At 38.5% G+C, this 18,364-nt stretch overlaps 1 protein-coding gene across 1 annotated transcript; it reads left to right on the top strand.

Moving 5' to 3' along the window:
• Positions 1-9,887: 9,887 nt before the first annotated feature.
• LOC311256930 (apolipoprotein L3-like) lies at positions 9,888-13,272 on the top strand (the record flags this gene model as incomplete). The annotated part of the gene is made up of 5 exons (XM_084352342.1): positions 9,888-9,928; positions 10,537-10,591; positions 11,888-12,076; positions 12,558-13,067; positions 13,162-13,272. Exons 2-5 carry the CDS (start codon positions 10,550-10,552, stop codon positions 13,270-13,272), a joined length of 852 nt encoding a protein of 283 aa, XP_084208468.1. The 5' UTR covers positions 9,888-9,928; positions 10,537-10,549.
• Positions 13,273-18,364: the final 5,092 nt, after the last annotated feature.

Below are 18,364 nucleotides of genomic sequence, written 5' to 3'. Positions count from 1 at the left end.
TGCTTCGCTCCGCTCACATGCTCTGGTCTAATACACACATTTTGATGCATTTCTACTTCATCTGTGACGTGAACACAGATTTCCTCACAGTCAGAGAAAGTACAAATGTTTGTCTGCTTATAGTTGAGTTATAAAATCCCAGCACAACACAGAGCGTCTCTCCTGCTGGGCTGCTGACAGCTCTAGCCCAGAGCTGGGCTAGCTATGGCCATTTTTGATTTGACTGAGTCACTGACCGATGGTTCAACATTGTTTTATAAATAAAGTTTGAGATTTGGGAAATGATTTCTTATATTTTCCGATACATTTTCAACATACAGAATATAACCATAATTATAACCTTATACCATCAAACATGAGTTCAAATGAGTCAAAAAACAAATTTTATTGGGGACACACCCACAGGCGGTCATTTGAGTGGGTCCCAGACACTTCAAGGCTACATTCAAAACCTTCACATCACTGGGAACTAATGCAGCTCAACTTAATGAAATCTGAAGCACATAAAATTACATGTTTAAGTGTAGGTCCGGTAGAAAATTCTGTTTGTGTTGCCACCTAGTGTTTGCCTCATGCTGTTATCCAACCCTATGTAATACATCAGTTCACATTATAATGTTGTGCAATGCTCCATCATATTTGGGTGTTGTCAAAAACACAACGGACCAGGTCTAACCATGTAATGTCAGAAGTGCAACAACAGGTTATTCGACCCAGAGCAGTCACTGCAGAAGTGATTACCCTCACTAAAAAAGTAGAAGTTGCTTTTAGAATATGCAGTATGTCGACATTTAAGTAGGTCCACTTAGTCTCATACTCATAGCCTTGATAACGACGATAACTTCAGAAGGGATTCTGAGATTCAAAGAGTAGTTCAAAGGTGTAATTGTTGTGAGTAAAATCAATCAAAAACTAGTAATGGTCAAATTTTAACTTTCTTCAGTCATTTGTATAATGATGAATACTGGATCATCATGGTTTTGAGCTTTCTACTTGATTTGATTGTTATTAATAACTTTGTTCATGATAGTTCTGCTTGAATAATGTTCAATGTTTATTGTATGGTTACACAATGTATTTCTGTTTCATGATGTTTTACAGTGCTAGCAACCTGAAAAATAAGAGATTTGTAGTAGTTGTAGTAGTAGCCCATGGTTGCCAGCAATCTGAACCTTGAGTTTATTCTTGTGTTTCTCTTTTATTTTGTGGGGGCTCACTGCATTAACACATGCATGTTTGTGAGTCATTTAACAATTGTTTTTTATTATTTTTCTGTACTATTAAGATAATTTTGTAGGAACTTGACATGCTGGATGTTTCCTAAATCACTGCTTCTGATTACCATATGAATCCATTTATAATAAATAAAAATATCGTAAACATCTGTATTGAAAAAAATAAATAAATCCAAGTTGTTACAAGGATTCTCTCTTCGATAATGATCATTCATCATTAACACCCACATAAAGCTGTCAATATTATTATAAATGCCTTAATAATATTCTATGTTTAGTAAGTGGTTCACTGGGTCTAACTCTCACATAGCTGTAAAATAATCATTCAGATCTTATGATGTAACGTATGATGGCACAGTGACTCAGTGGCTAGTGCTAGACAAGAGGAAGGTCTTGGGTTTAAATCTGTCAGCCTTTTCCTCACACTGAACATGCAGGTGAGGTGAAATGGGAACTTTTTAAATATCCTTAGTTGTAAGTGTGTCATTTTATGTCTATTTGTGTTAATCCTGTGATTTACCTAGTGAGTCTGTTTTTCGTCTAATTCTGCACAAATATGGTGCTGCTCTTGATTATATACTGTGTTAAATTTCATAATTTGTTCATGGTGAAGCTTTCTCAAATCCTAAAGTGCAGAGGGAAAAAATATACTCTGATTGCCCTGACACCAGTCAAGTCAATAGGAAAAGCTTTGTGCAATGTACAAGAAGTTGCTGATGACAAATGTTAAGGTGGTAAGAATCACCAATCAATCAGAACTCCTCCTTACTGCCATTTTTTTCTATAATCTGATTAAAACTTGACTGGATTTAAAGGCACAGTATGTAATTTCCAGAGCCAGACCCTCTGGAGAAATAAACACCTGCAATACCATCATATTATCTTCTGATCCAGAACCATTTACGGACTGGAGGAGAGCTCAAAATGACCTTTAAACTTCTGGGATTAAAAAGTGGATTTATCTTCACTCCTGTTAATCAATGTGACTGCAGCAGTGATCTGCAGAGGTGACCTCCATTTTCGGGTGTTAATGTAAATAAATATGGAAATATTTGGGATAACGTAAGTACACAACTTAACAACATAACAAAGGTCAAGACGTGTTTTGACATGCAGAAATGTTACATTTTATAATTTCAATGTTGTGCATATGGTTGAATAATGTATAACCGAAGAGAAACAGACAAGACTATCATCTGACATCATTTTTGACAGGGATTTGTATATTTTTTGAGAGGTCAAACAGACTGATGCCTCTGCCAACAAGACGGGCTATAACAAGAAGGTGTGCCCTCCACAGTTTGCCATTGACCTGGTCTGCTTTGCCAGAAGTGGCAAAGCAGACTTCTGGTTTGCCACTGGCACACACTGTATGCACTCACAAAATTGCCAAGTGAACCCTGAAAAATACCACTCACTTTAGCAAACAACACATGGAGAGGCGTGAACATATATTCCCATATGTGCGTACACAGTGCTAAGAGTTAAATCATTTTCAATTAATCAAGAAAATAAAGACAAATATCTCAGCACTAGAATGTTAAAACATGTTTCTTTACAATCTCTTATTAAATAAATGAGAATAAACAGTAGAAGCACTATAATTGAAATAAATTGACTCCTCGCACACACACTTCATTTAAACCAGAGCAAAGCCATTAAGCTACAGAACATGAACCTCATTTCTCACCACTTGTGCATAAGAAAATGTTTAAATATGGAAACAAATCTAAATGATTTAATAACAATGTAAAGCATTCACACCAAAAGCCCCAGTGCTTAATTACAGCTAAGACTACTCTGAGAGTATCTCTTTCCTTATATTAGGAGTACTAATATACTAAGTATATTTTTGTGTATTAAGTAATCCTTGTACCAGAAGTGTACTCTGACTTTATATATCCGCCAACTCACTGCCATCTGTGTCTGTTCACTCCGCTGTCACAAAACTGTCATTCACCAAATGAATGCAGTAACGGACAGTGGTCAAACAAACTGCAGCTTTCTCTCTCTCTCTCTCTCTCTCTGTGTGTGTGTGTGTGTGTGTGTGTGTGTGTGTGTGTGTTTTATTCTATTTTTGTTTTATCAAAATGATGAGAAACACAGGTCCCCTCTTAGTGAGTGAAGCAATTTGGTCCACTGTTAGCAATATTTACATGTATGTGTGTGTGTGTGTGTGTGTGTATCACTCATGTTGTAGGGATGCAGTTTGTGTACACAATCACATTGTGTCTTTCTTTTGGGGATGAAACTTAAGTCTGAGCAATATAAATCATCATATTTTAGGTGGAGGATTTTGGTTAGCAATATAATATGTAACACTTATTTAAAAAAAGACCTTTGTTGTTTAGTTGCGTATTCACATTCATGATTATCATTAGTGCCACTGAAAAAATAGGTAGTTCTGACTTTTTTTTCATAATTCTGACATTTTTCTCAGAATTCTGTGTGTAAAAGTGGATTTCTGAGAAAAAAAAGTCAGAATTGTGAAAAAAGAATAACTGATAAACTGTTTCAGTCATTTTTCAAGGAAAAATGTCAAATGTTTGCTGGCCTGGGTTATTGACTGGTGGAGTCAACTCCCATGATCTCACACTATTTGACGACCTCAACAAAATCCATGTTTTGTTTTGTTTTGTTTTGTTTTTGTCCCCTAAAGGCAGAAATTACGTGTGCATTTATGGTTAGGGTAAGCAGTGATTAGGGTGAGGGTGAGAGGAAGTCTTCAGGAAATTAATGTGAGTCAATATCATATCCTCTGAAGTGATATAAACACAATTGTGTGTTAGTTTGTGTTTATATCAATACTTTTGTCCCCCTGTAGCTGCCATTCACGATATCGTGTGGTGATTGGACACACACACAAGCATACACACTTTTCCTCCAGTAATGAGGGAGGCAGATATTTTAACATGTGGTTGAAGCACATTTGACTTACTCCCACACACAAACACACACACACAAAACACACACGCACAGTATATTTTGTATTGCTTATTTCTTTACCACTTTGACAAGAATGTATAGTATATTTAATTATTAACTGCTGAGACATTCTTCAAGCCGGACACCACTTAGTGTCAGTCTTATGTCCACGTGTCCATGTCACAACTCAATGAGACATTTCTTTGTCTCTCTCTCACTGACAGACACAGCTATCTCTAATTATACTTACTCTATATTTACTTTAGACTTTATTCTACTATCACTACTTTCACTACAGCTTACACTAGTACTACTGCCATTTATGCTACTACTATATACAACTACTACGACTGTTACTAAATATTTTGTAGTAAACAAGTATCAAGTGTCAGTGTAATGGAGGAGGTGGGGTTCCAGGCCATGAGGATCAAGACCTTTTTCAGCACATCAACTCGTTTTCATTCCTCACATTACATTTGAACATTCTGTGTCTAATTCATACAGATAATTGACAATAGCATTTACACTGTTCATAGATTACAGTCATCTAAAGGTTACTTTGTAAAAACCAAAAATGAAAGATGAAACTCTTTTAGTGAAACAGCAACAAATAACATCAGAGAAACAAAAGTGGGTTGTGTGAGAACAGCGTGTGTGTGCTGGTCTGTGGTTTGTTTGTCGATCAGCCCATGTACATATATGTGCATGTCTGTGTGCTCCCTGCTGTCTTTGCCGTTTCGTCTGTTTTGTTCCTCTGAGCCTGCTCCTGTGTCTTCTTGTGTCTCCTTGTGGTGTGTTTCTGTTTTTTGTCTTTTTGTTTGTTTCTGGCTTTATTCCTCGTGTTTTTTCCTAATTTGTACTTTGCTTTTGGTTGTACTTTGTTTTAGCTTTTGTGTTGCTTCTTTGTATTTTTGTTTGTCACTGTATTAATATTCTTTCACTTTCACTCTCAAGCAGCCAGACATCTACTTCCTCCCGTAATGACGGAAGCAGATGTCTTAACGTGGTTAAGACGCTGTCACAGACACGTTCTGATGAACCACATTTGACTTATTCCCACACACACACACAAAACACACACAAAACACACACACACACACAGTATATTTTGTATTGCTTATTTCTTTACCACTTTGTATAGTATATTTAATTATTATCTGCTGAGATATTCTTCAAGCCAGACACTACTTGGTGTCAGTCTTATGTCCATGTGTCCATGTCACAACTCATTGAGACATATTTTTGTCTCTCTCTCACTGACAGACACAGCTATCTCTAATTATTCTTACTCTATGTTTACTTTAGACTTTATTCTACTATCACTACTTCTACAGCTTACACTAGCACAACTGCCATTTATGCTACTACATCATTTAGTACTTCTACTACTATATACAACTACTACGACTGTTGCTAAGTATTTTGAAGTAAATAAGTACCAAGTGTCAGCGTAATGGAGGAGGTGGTGTTCCAGGCCATGAGGATCAAGATCTTTTGCAGCACATCAACTCGTTTTCATTCCTCACATTACATTTGAACATTCTGTGTCTAATTCATACAGATAATTGACAACAGCATTTACACTGTTGGTGGTGTAAATGCAGATAGACCACCCCCCAGTCTAGCTGCATGTCTGAGCTTGTGCGGGAATGTTTCTTTGTAACTCTGTGTGTCCGTGTGTGCGTGTGCGTGTGCGTGTGTGTGTGTGTGTGTGTGCGCGCGCGCGTCTGTGTGGAAGATTGTGGTCATCGAATGCATCTTTTGTTAACACAAAAGACACTGTCGTCACCACAGACTTCAGTTCCGCTCTCAAGAGTTTTGACAATGTGACCTCAGTTTGACCCAAGTTTTGCATGTTAGAGATTGCAAAAAAAAAAACTGTTTCATTTAGAATTAGAAATACAAAAAAAAAACTCTTAGGACTACAGCACAGGTTTCCATGTCGACTTTTGAATGAGATAGAATGTTGTACATTGTTCACCACCTGACACATCAATGGACAAGTACTGTACTGAGATCAACACCTCTTCTGAGGCTCTGATAGGATGATGCAAAATCACAGCCTTATATGGGTGGAAGCCTTGATATCGAGTTTCTTCTCACTTCTCAATATAAAATAAGGTTCACTTTCGGTTATTAGCACAGTGCCTCATTCACTGATGTTGGGTCATTCATGATTTTGCATTTGGGTATGTAAACTACTTATATGTTATACAACATTTTATCATTTTAATCATCACATTGTAAGGCTCTATTTTTATTGTTCTGTTTTTACCAAACATAGACCAAACAAAAACAATGACAGGTGTAGATGTTTTGCAAACCAGTATGTCCAATATTCAGTGAAGATCCCGATTGGGCTCAAATAAAGAGAAACAGCAAGAGGAAGTTTGTACTTTGAACTTAAATGTGATTTGCATTTTAGCATATTAAATGGAAAAATACCATGGTATGTAATACTGTAATGCTACTACTATAATGCTGTTTGTGTTGATTTAATCATTTGTGTTGTTAGGGAATAACAACAAAGATGGGGGCAGAACAGAGCATACTGCAAAAAAAAGGCTACGGACTGGAAAAGGAATTAAGATTTTCTGTTGTTGCTACAAAAGGAGATGAGAAATTTCTCATTAAAAAGATCATTTTACATCAGGTAAGATATTCTTGATGTCAATATATTAAAATATATATATCTTATATTCAACAAAATACAAATATTTGTGTCTTGTTTGCAATAGGGTTGGGCAATGTCTGCCGAATTGGCATATGACAATGTTCGAAGTGAAACAGTATTTTGTTTTCTTATTTTTGTGGAAAACAAACATAAGTTAGTTGCTCATTGGCTCACTACTGTAGTCACTGCTGTTTCCTACTGTCACTCTGACAGCAACCTGAAACTGTCTCACCCAGCCACCGACATACATCCTCATGCTGGGTTTCAAAGTGGCTTCGTCTCTTGGCCACATGACTTTAACATAGCTGTGTTCAGCCTCATAAGTAAAAATAAAGTCAGCTGGCTAGCTATACTAAGAAAGCAAAGCTAAGAAACTCTGAATAAATACTGCACTGAAAGAAACACACTAAAGGGACACACAACTTTGTGCCTTCTCTGGTGAGAAATTGGGGGGAAAAGAATGGTTAGGTGATGATAACTTGAGTTGAGCTAGCCCATCATAGTTGTAGCCAGTGAGGTAGTTAGTGGAGAGACTGAAAGAGTGACCTGACTTTGCAAGCACAAGTGGAGGCAGCAGGTAAAAGTGCAAGTGAAGGGTTTTGCTTAAGATTCTAGTTTGTTGAAGATTAATTGTTACTTTCAGCAGACATCCGGAAATGCTGATCCAGCATTTAACGAGATAGAAATCCTCAAGACAATAAGCCATCCTCATATTGTGAGCTTCAAGAACTCTTTCCAAGGTAAGTTTTATTCAAAGAAAATTGATGATAATTTTTCAAGAAATACTATTGCTGTTAACGAATTGAAGATAGTCACCATACTGCAATCCTGAAAGTCTAAAACCAATTTTTTTTTATTAATCAGAATCAGAATTCCCTTATTATTCCTGCAAACGGGGACATTTGTGTGTTACAGCAGCCAGATGACCGTTCAATTTCACAATAAACAATAATAATAGTAAAAATGAAGAATGTAATAAAAAGGCGAGAAATTGAAATAGACTTGTATATACCTACAATGTACAAATATAAACAGTGTAATTATAAACAGTGAGGTAGTGTAATGTTACTAATATATAATAAATATGGGCATGAAAATTGCCCAGCCCAAAATGAGAAATGGGTTATGTATAGAGTTTTTATTGTATAGTGCACAAGTGAGGTCGACTGGGAGCAGTGCTGATCGTAGAGTTTGACAGCAGCAGGAAGGAAGGACCTGCAATACCTCTCCTTCACACACTGGGGGTGTATCAGCCTATTGCTGAAGGAACTGCCCAGTGCAGTGATAATGACCTGTAGGGGGTGGGACCACCTTCACCAGCGGCTATGACAGCTTATCCATCATAGTGCTCTCTCCCACCACCTGCACTGGGTCAAGAGGGCATTCCAGGATGGAGCTGGCCTTCTTGATAAGTTTATCAAGTCTCCTCCTACCTGCTGCCGAGATGCTACTGCTCCAGCAGACTACTTTATGGAAGATGGCTGATGCCACCACAGAGACATAGAAAGTCGTCAGGAGTGCCCCCTGCTGAGCTTCCTCAGCAGATGGAGTCTGCTCTGACCTTTCTTATAGGTTGCTGCAGTGTGACCAGCCCAGTCCAGTTTATTGTTCAGGTCAACTCCTAGTTACTTGTAAGATGTCACCATCTCAATGTCCGTTCCCTGGATGTTCACCTGTGTGCAGGGTGACACTTTTACCTTCAGCATCTTTTTAAAAAAGCCTTTTGTTTTCATTTGTTGTTGCAAATGCAACTATAAACAATTCAAAACAAGTTTTAACAACTCAAAGTGAGTTTAAAGGTAAATAGAAAACAAAATACAAAATGTTATGAAATACTAACAGATTCTTCTATCTACCTTTGTTATAAAGAGCACAACACTTACTATGTGGTGATGGACTTCTGTCAGGGAGGGAGCCTTGCTTCAAAGATCAGAGGGAGCCCACGTCCACTACAGTCTCAGGTACAGTTGTCTGAAGCAACCTCAGGACGAGCCACAGAGAAGGGATCCCTCTCCTCTCTCCTGTATTCTGAAAGTAGCATAATTGTTTTGTTGTTTTTGTTTTCTAGGTACTTAGCTGGATTGTTGAGATCAGTATGGCTTTGCGAACCATGCATGAAAAAGGCTTGACTCACAAACATCTGACCACAGAGGTACTACACATTTTATATCATTGAAAGAATGTGTTTCCACATTATCCATCCATTATCTATTTTAAATCATCATAAATGTATCAATGAATCAAGTTTACCTGTTTTTCTATACTTTGTTTTTTTTTTTTTTTTAGTTAAAGTGACAGTATTCCCATTAATCTTTTCACAGAATGTGTTCCTCACTAAATATGGAACAGTGCGCTTGAGCGAATCTGGGGAAGTCTATGAAAGGTACTGTGCTTTTTTATATATACAGTACTTATATATTTATATATATGTGTGTGTGTGTGTGTACACAGTATATACTGTATGCACCTGTGCGTGTGTGCGTGTGTGTGTATATATTTACATAAAACAAAAAGTTAAAATATTTTTTGATCATAAAGACATTTGGTATCTAACTTATTGGAAAGTCAAGGTAAACAGAAATGTATGTATGATGTATTCAGGAACTTCATTTTACAGGTGGCGAGCATAGAAACTAAAAGCTGTTCCATTTATCATATTAAGCAGAAATCAGTGAACATACACTCACATAGGTCATATCTTTATCCTGGGCTGATAAAAAGCTGAGTTGAGAGTTGCGGGTGGGCCCTGTAGCTCAGATGTCTTATGTGAATTAGCCTTAGTGCATCAGAGTGTCTTTTTTTACCCTTTCAGTTATCATGTCTTCTTTTTCTGCTTTTGATGTTTAATGGCCATGCTCTAGCTATATGACAGTAAGACATATTTCTCGTATGACTGCATGCACCAGAAAATCTGTACAAAGACAATTGTGAATGAATTTGTGTACCGTTACATCCCTAATGTGCTGTTTATACATTGAATAATTTTTGTCTGTTTTTTTCCACACAGTTCAAAACAAACTAGATCAAACCCATGGGATAAAATAACATTTATGGCACCAGAAGTCTTCACAGATGGGGTGTATGATGCTAAAAGGTAAAAAGGTTTTTGCCAAAAGTGAAATTTACTTCATAATGACTTTGAGGCCCCACACAACAACAACAACAACTATTCTTGGTTTAGGTTATTATATATTATATTATATGTGCACAGAAACCAGAGGAATACCACTCCCATATAGCTACTGACTGTGTGAACCAGAAATATTACACAGATGTTTTGTCACATTTTGGCACAGTAAGAAATCACTTATGTGCCCGGATCAAACAATGCAGCAGCAGGAGAGGGGAGAGCCGAAAGCTACAACACGGCACTCGCTCGCTCTGCTGACCAGCCCGTTCTCATCCTTTGGGCAGATCACAGTGATCTGCCCAAAGGATGAGAACCCTTCTAACTCCCGGGGGAGATAGAAGGGTCGGAATGAAACAGTTAATCTTTCATAGTCCGGTGTACACACTTGCTCCCGTATGCTGTACTGTGTAGCCCAGCTTTCATCAATAAACATACATAGCCCCCCGCCGATGGATTTGCGTGCGCTACACTCATTCCTGTCTGCTCTTAATGTGGTGTGATTATTGTAATGATTAATGATGATTATTGCTAGAATCATCATTATAATTATCACATTTTTGCTTTATTTATAGTGACATTTGGTCAATGGGATGCATACTCTATGAGCTCTGTACTCAACATTCAGCGGTAAGTTACCCAAAGGTTTGCAAGAGGTTTGCATGGTTTTCACTCAAATAAGTAAGGAAAATGCAAAGTACTTCTCTGACATATGTGTGTCCTATGTTGTAGCAAAAAGACTTAACTTTGATGTTGAGCATACAGCAAAGATTAACTTTATAAACACCAATAGGGCTGGGCAACAGAAACAATATACGTTAAAGAAAAATCTGTTATTTTTTGCTGTATATTAAATGGGGACCCAAGTGCAGACACACACAGGAGGCGGGATTGGGGGGAAACAAAAGGCGAGCTTTTATTAAACAAAGCTGAATTACAAGAAAATGAGGAAGTACAGTAAAACTAACAAGGAACAAGTAGACAAAACAAATAACAACTAAAGGCTAAAACAAAGTGCAAACAATAGCAAAGTACAGATCAAAAGAAAAAAACAGAAACCAAAACTAGGAACATAGTAAACTGGAGACATGAGGAGACACTGGAGGAAACACTGGGGACGAAGCAGAGGATGACAGACACAGGCTAACACACACTAGGTCGGGCGAAGTAGGGAGGACACGGCAACAGGTACGGAACATCAAAGGACGGGAAATGCAGTAGCACGGAATAATACGGACAAAGACATGAGGGAGAACAAAGGCTATGTACAGAGACACTAATGGAGGGATGACAGGTGAGGGGATTAACGGAAAATCACACAGGAGGAACTGACAAGCACGACGCGACACACAAGGGTACAATTTCAAAGTAAAACAGGAAATAGAAAACAAACAGACACTGAACCATGACAAAATCCACAAAATGATCATGCGAAAATTTAGTATACTCTGGAATAGTATTTCAGTCGGTACCACTTTAGTCAAAGGACACCTATTTGAATCCAGATTGGGCAAATGAAGCCAAAGCAGCCCTGCAGGACCTCTGTATTGTTGCAGGGGAGAACAATGAAAAAAAATCAAAAAACATAATGGCAAAGAGTGCAGCATGTTAACACAAGTGTATCAGCAAGACTTGTGTCTCGTAATGACAAGGTCAGATCCAGGTCTGAATCAACCTGAAAACTTATATATACTACATATACTTATATACTGAAACCATTCAACTATAGTTAATATCTCAAAATATGCTCAACAGGCTATTATACTTCTGTGTGCCTTCCAGACATTCTGAGCAAGATGCTAATCTCAAAAATGGCAGAACATGACTTGTAGAAAGTAACATAGAATTAAAGTAATGCAAAATTACTGTAACCATGTTATAAGTATAAAGTATAAAAAGTATTTTCTAACAATAATTCTCCTTCAGTTTTCAGCAGAGACTCCAATCAAGGTCATTCCCAAGATAATTGGAGATCCTTACCCATTTCTCCCAGAGCGCTTCTCACCAGAGCTTTGTGAACTACTGAGTGACCTATTAAACAAAGACCCTGAATCAAGACCAACAGTCAGCGAGATCCTGGAACGCCCTATTATGATAAACTGTCTCTCAGAAAAGGTGTGAAACTTCTGTAAATACAGTTGTGAACTCATTCATCATTTATTTTTTTTCCCCTTGTCAACTTTCCATTTAGGGCTGCACAATTCTGCCATGTTTAATTAGCGGAGTGATAAACTTAATTTAACAAAGCACACCTAATTTCTTCCTAAACCTGATTTAAATATTTGTGTATTCTGTTATATTATAGACGTATCTGATAACCTTTTACAACATTTCATCACTTTCAGGGCTCCATTGCATCATGATCTCATTACTTAATGGGAAAGACTGGAGTTGGATTTTTTTATTCTCATTTTGGCTTGAATTGTGTAGTTAATTATAATTTCTCACTCTCTTGATCAATTAGAGCTTTAAAGTGCAACTTAGTGCCAGACTGAACAGTGCGTTGCACTAAAGAACATTTTGAAATCATCAAACACAAGTTTTTTAGGGTCTTAAGTTGCTCTTTAATTGTATAACTGTGTCTGTTTTTTGATAGAGCAAAAGAGCTGTGGAGGACCTCCAAACCATGTTGGTCAATCTAAGGCAAGTGGCAGACAGTTTGGAACGTGTGCACCAGGGCACCACCATCGGCAGTCTGGCAGGAGGAGTGATTGGAGCAGCAGGAGGAATCACATCCATAGTGGGCCTTATACTGGCCCCCTTCACTTTGGGAGCCTCTCTTATTGTCACTGGGGTTGGAGTAGGAGTGGGTGTAGCTGGTGGGGTCACTGCTGGTGTCTCCAATATCACTAAAATGGTCAATCAGTCTTCTGATCGCAAAGCTGTTCGAAGCATCATTAAAGAGTTTGAAGAGAGAATTAATGCAGTTGTCACCTGGCTCCAGGAGATTCCAAAAATTTTAGAGGCAATCAAGGGCAAATGTGACTCAGCTGATACACCAGGTATCCACTTTGATAAAGGCAACCTGGCCAGGCTTGGCGCCAGGCTTGGCGCCAGGGCAGGAAAGGGCCTAGGAGGCATTGCTGAGCTGATTCGACTTGTTCAGGTGATGAACATCGGCAAAATTGCAGCACAAACTTCAAGAGCAGTGCGTGTGGCAGAGGTAGCAACAGGTGTGTTTTCTGCTTTATTTCTGGCAGTGGACATCTTCTTCATTGCCATGGATGCAAAAGAGCTACACCACATTAGACAGGCAAGGGCAGCAGAGGAAAGAGCAGAGGAAAGAGGTGCAACTGAGTCAGATTCTATGACTGTAACCAGTGACTTTGCGTCTACCTCTGACCAAGATGCACTAGTGGCAAGCTCAATAATGCAAGAGGTCACGCCTCAGTCACAGAACAAGCCTTCCCAAAACGATACTCAGATCAGATCTGCGATCATGAAATTTGTCCGATCAATCAGACAGGCAGCAGGTAAATTGCAGGGAGTCTTGGATGAGCTCGGAAGAGTCACCGCATCTATCCCTTTACTTTGTTATTAGAGAGAGCTAGAATGGTTACAGTGATGTTGATTGGTACAAGTCCTGCATCCCTAACATGTTAAAACCCAAAATGACACAGGAAGCTCACTATTGACACGTCAGGGGTCACACACCAATTTTTCCCTTCACTTTTGCTTCGCTCCACTCCGCTGACATGCTCTGGTCTAATACACACATTTTGATGCATTTCTACTTTATCTGTGACGTGAACACAGATTTCCTCACAGTCAGAGAAAGTACAAATGTTTGTCTGCTTATAGTTAAATTATAAAATCCCAGCACAACACAGAGCATTGCTCTTGCTGGGCTGCTGACAGCTCTGTTAGAGCTGGGCTACTTATGGCCATTTTTGACACATTTGACTGAGTCAGAGGGGTCACTGACCGATGGTTCAACATTGTTTTATAAATAAAGTTTGAGATTTGGGAAATTATTCCTTATATTGTCAGATACATTTTCAACATACAGAATATAACCATAATTATAACCTTATACCATCAAACATGAGTTCAAATTAGTCAAAAAACAAATTTTATTGGGGACACACCCACAGGCAGTCATTTGAGTGGGTCCCAGACACTTCAAGGCTACATTCAAAACCTTCACATCACTGGGAACTAATGCAGCTCAACTTAATGAAATCTGAAGCACATTAAATTACATGTTTAAGTGTAGGTCCGGTAGAAAATTCTGTTTGCGTTGCCACCTACTGTTTGCCTCATGCTGTTATCCAACCCTATGTAATAGATCAGTTCACATTATAATGTTGTGCAACACTCCATCATATTTGGGTGTTGTCAAAAACACAACGGACCAGGTCTAACCATGTAATGTTAGAAGTGCAACAACAGGTTATTCGACCCAGAGCAGTCACTGCTGAAGTGATTACCCTCATTAAAAACAGTAGAAGTCCACTTAGTCTCATACTCATAGCCTTGATAACGACGCTAACTTCAGAAGGGAAATTCTTAGTTTCAAAGAGTAGTTCAAAGGTGAAATTGTTTTGAGTAAAATCAATCAAAAACTAGTAATGGTCAAATAAGTAACTTTCTCATTGTATAATGACGAATACTGTATCATCATGTTTGTGAGCTTTCTACTTGATTTCATTGTTATTAATAACTCTGTTCACGATAGTTCTGCTTAAATAATGTTCAATGTTTATTGTACGGTTACACAATGTATTTCTGTTTCATGATGTTTTACAGTGCTAGCAACCTTAAAAATAAAAGTAGTAGTAGTAATAGTAGTAGTAGTCCATGGTTGCCAGCAATCTGAACCTTGAGTTTATTCTTGTGTTTCTCTTTTATTTTGTAAGGGCTCACTGCATTAACACATGCATGTTTGTGAGTCATTTGACAATTATTTTTTAGCATTTTTTGTGCACTTCTTTTGTGATAATTTTGTAGGAACTTGACATGCTGGATTTTTCCTAAATCACTGTAAGCTTCTGATTACCATATGAATCCATTTATAATACATAGAAATATTGTCAACATCTGTATTAAAAATAAATAAATAAATCCAAGTTGTTACAAGGATTCTCTCTTTGATAATTATCATTCATCATTAACACCCACATAAAGATGTCAATATTATTATAAATGCCTTTTAATGACACTAAATTTTACTTTATTTCAATACTCTCTGTTTAGTAAGTGGTTCACTGGGTCTAACTCTCACATAGTTTTAAAATTATCATTCAGATCTTATGATGTATCGTATGATGGCACAGTGACTCAGTGGCTAGTACTAGACAAGAGGAAGGTCTTGGGTTTAAATCTGTCAGCCTTTTCCTCACACTGAACATGCAGGTGAGGTGAAATGGGAACTTTTTAAATATCCTTAGTTGTAAGTGTGTAATTTTATGTCTATTTGTGTTAATCCTGTGATTTACCTAGTGAGTCTGTTTTTCGTCTAATTCTGCAAAAATATGGTGCTGCTCTTGATTATATACTGTGTTAAATTTCATAATTTGTTCATGGTGAAGCTTTCCTCAAATCCTAAAGTGCAGAGGGAAAAAATATACTCTGATTGCCCTGACACCAGTCAAGTCAATAGGAAAAGCTTTGTGCGAGGTACAAGAAGTTGCTGATGACAAATGTTAAGGTGGTAAGAATCTCCAAGTAATCAGAACTCCTCCTTCTTGCCATTTTTTCTATAATCTGATTAAAACTTGACTGGATTTAAAGGCACAGTATGCAATTACCAGAGCCAGACCTTCAGGAGAAATAAACACCCTGAGTACCATCATATTATATTCTGATCCAGAGCCATTTACGGACTGGAGCAGAGCTCAGAGATGACCTTTTAACTTCTGGGATTAAAAAGTAGATTTATCTTCACTCCTGTTAATCAATCTGACTGCAGCAGTGATCTGCAGAGGTGACCTCCATTTTCGGGTGTTAATGTACATAAATATGGAAATATTTCGGATAATGTAAGTACACAACTCAAAAACATATATAACAAAGGTCAAGACGTTTTTTGACATGCAGAAATGTTACATTTTATAACAGACAAGACTATCATCTGACATCATCTTTGACAGGGATTTGTATATTTTTTGAGGGGTCAAACAGACTGATGTGCCTCCGCCAACAAGACTGGCTAAAACAAGAAGGTGTGCCCTCCACAGTTTGCCATTGACCTGGTCCCTCCAGTCAGTCTAGACACAATAATTGCAGCAGACTTCTGGTTTGCCACTGGCACACACTGTATGCAGTCACAAAATTGCCAAGTGAACCTTGAAAACCCCCCAGAAAAATACCACTCACTTAAGCAAATGTAGCAGAACAGAGCCTTGTTGTGTTATGTTCTGCTCTGGTTTGCATGGTCCTGTGTATTTTTGCTCTCAATTGCTCAGTGATCGACAGCCAATTGTTGTAGGTAGTGGTCTTCTTTGCTCTCCCTCTGCTGCCACAGCATACTTCATTTCCGGTGCGCCCGCTGCTGTAGCAGGTATGAGAGCGGTCTTTGTGCCTTTTTATTTATCTGTTTTGTTAGTGTGGTGTTAAAACCAGTTACATATGATTTTATAGGTGCCAAAAATCCAGAAAATCACATTAAATAAAGATTTAAATTATTTTGCAATTCATTGAGTGAAGTATTTGATCCCCTATCAAAACATTAGTTAGTACTTGCTGGAGAAGCCCTTGCTGGCAAGTACAGAGGTCAGACGTTTCTTGTAGTTGATTACCAGGTTTGCACACATCTCAGGAGGAATTTTGGACCACTCCTCTTTTCAGATCCTCTCCAAATCCTTAAGGTTCCGAGGCTGTCGCTTGGCAACTCGAAGCTTCAGCTCCCTCTCCATGACCTTTAATGTGCTTCTTTTTGAGCCACTCCTTTGTTGCCTTTGCTGTATGTTTTGGGTCATTTTCGTGCTGGAAGACCCATCCACGACCCATTTTAAATGCTGAGAGAAGGAGGTTGTCCCCCAGGATTTCACATTACAAAGCCCCATCCATCTTTCTCTCGATGCGGTGAAGTTGACCTGTCCCCTTAGCAGAGAAACACCCCCAAAGCATAATGCTTCCATCTCCATGCTTGACGGTGGGGATGGTGTTCTTGGGGTCATAGTCAGAATTCCTCTTCCTCCAAACACGGCGAGTCAAATTGATACCAAAGAGCTCGATTTTGGTCTCATCTGACCACATCACCTTCTCCCAGTCATTCTCTGAATCATTCAGGTGTTTATTGGCAAACTTCAGATGGGCCTGTACATGTGCAGGGGTACCTTACGGACGCTGCAGGATTTTAATCCATGACGGCGTAGTGTGTTACCAATGGTTTTCTTGGTGACTGTGGTCCCAGCTGCCTTGAGATCATTAACAAGCTCCTCCCGTGTAGTTCTGGGTTGATCCCTCACCTTTCTCATGATCATTGATACCCCACGAGGTGAGATCTTGCATGGAGCCCCACACCGAGGGAGATTGATGGTCATTTTGTGTTTCTTCCATTTTCGAACAATCGCACCAACAGTTGTCTCCTTCTCACCCAGCTTCTTGCCAATAGTCTCATAGCCCATTCCGGCCTTGTGCAGGTCTACAATCTTGTCCCTGATGTCCTTTGACAGCTCTTTGGTCTTGCCCATGATGGAGAGGTTGGTGTCTGATTGATTGATACTGTGGACAGGTGTCTTTTATACAGGTAATGAGTTGAGATTAGAGTTGAGTACTTTATTAAAGCGCGAGGACTAATCTGTGGGAGCCGGAATTCTTTATGGTTGGTAGGGGATCAAATACTTATTTCACTCAATGAAATGCAAATCAATGTTTATCTTTTTTTTATGTGACTTTCTGGACTTCGTCTCATAGTTGTCTCAGAACTTATGAGACTGGTTTTGAACTGCCCATTGGAAGAGCGAACATGTCTGAGTCTGTCCATTCTGGATTAAAAGCTCTGATTTCTTTGTGCACTTTTTTCTTTTTAGAGCACACCATTTGAAATTCCTCTTCTCTGACTTTCGTATTCCTTTGACAGTTGTCTCTTGTTGTGTGTGTCAAGCTAGTAGCAAAACTTGAGGCGCAGTCGTCCTGCTTGTCCAAATGCACAGATTTGTTAGTAGTGTCATGTGTGTTGATTTACAATGCATGCAACTGGTCTGTGTAATTCCAGGACCACCAAACCACTGCCATTAAAGGTGCATTTGTAAGATCTGGACATAATTTTAAGTTTAAAAAAAGTTCTTCAATTTTTGTGTAATGTTATCAATTCTAAGAACTGTATGGGTAAGATTATGGGCTCCAAACAGAAAGATGAGATAGAATCATGCTGCCACAATCTTTTCACTTTTACTTTGATTCATTTCTGCATTTCAAAACTCCAAAGAGGGTAACGGACAAAGTTCATTGTACATG

This window comes from Pagrus pagrus (assembly GCF_965226575.1).
Source record: "Pagrus pagrus genome assembly, chromosome: 5".
NCBI lineage: Eukaryota > Metazoa > Chordata > Actinopteri > Spariformes > Sparidae > Pagrus > Pagrus pagrus.
The sequence above is the reverse complement of the archived record's forward strand: the minus strand, read 5'-3'. Positions and strand labels throughout refer to the sequence as shown.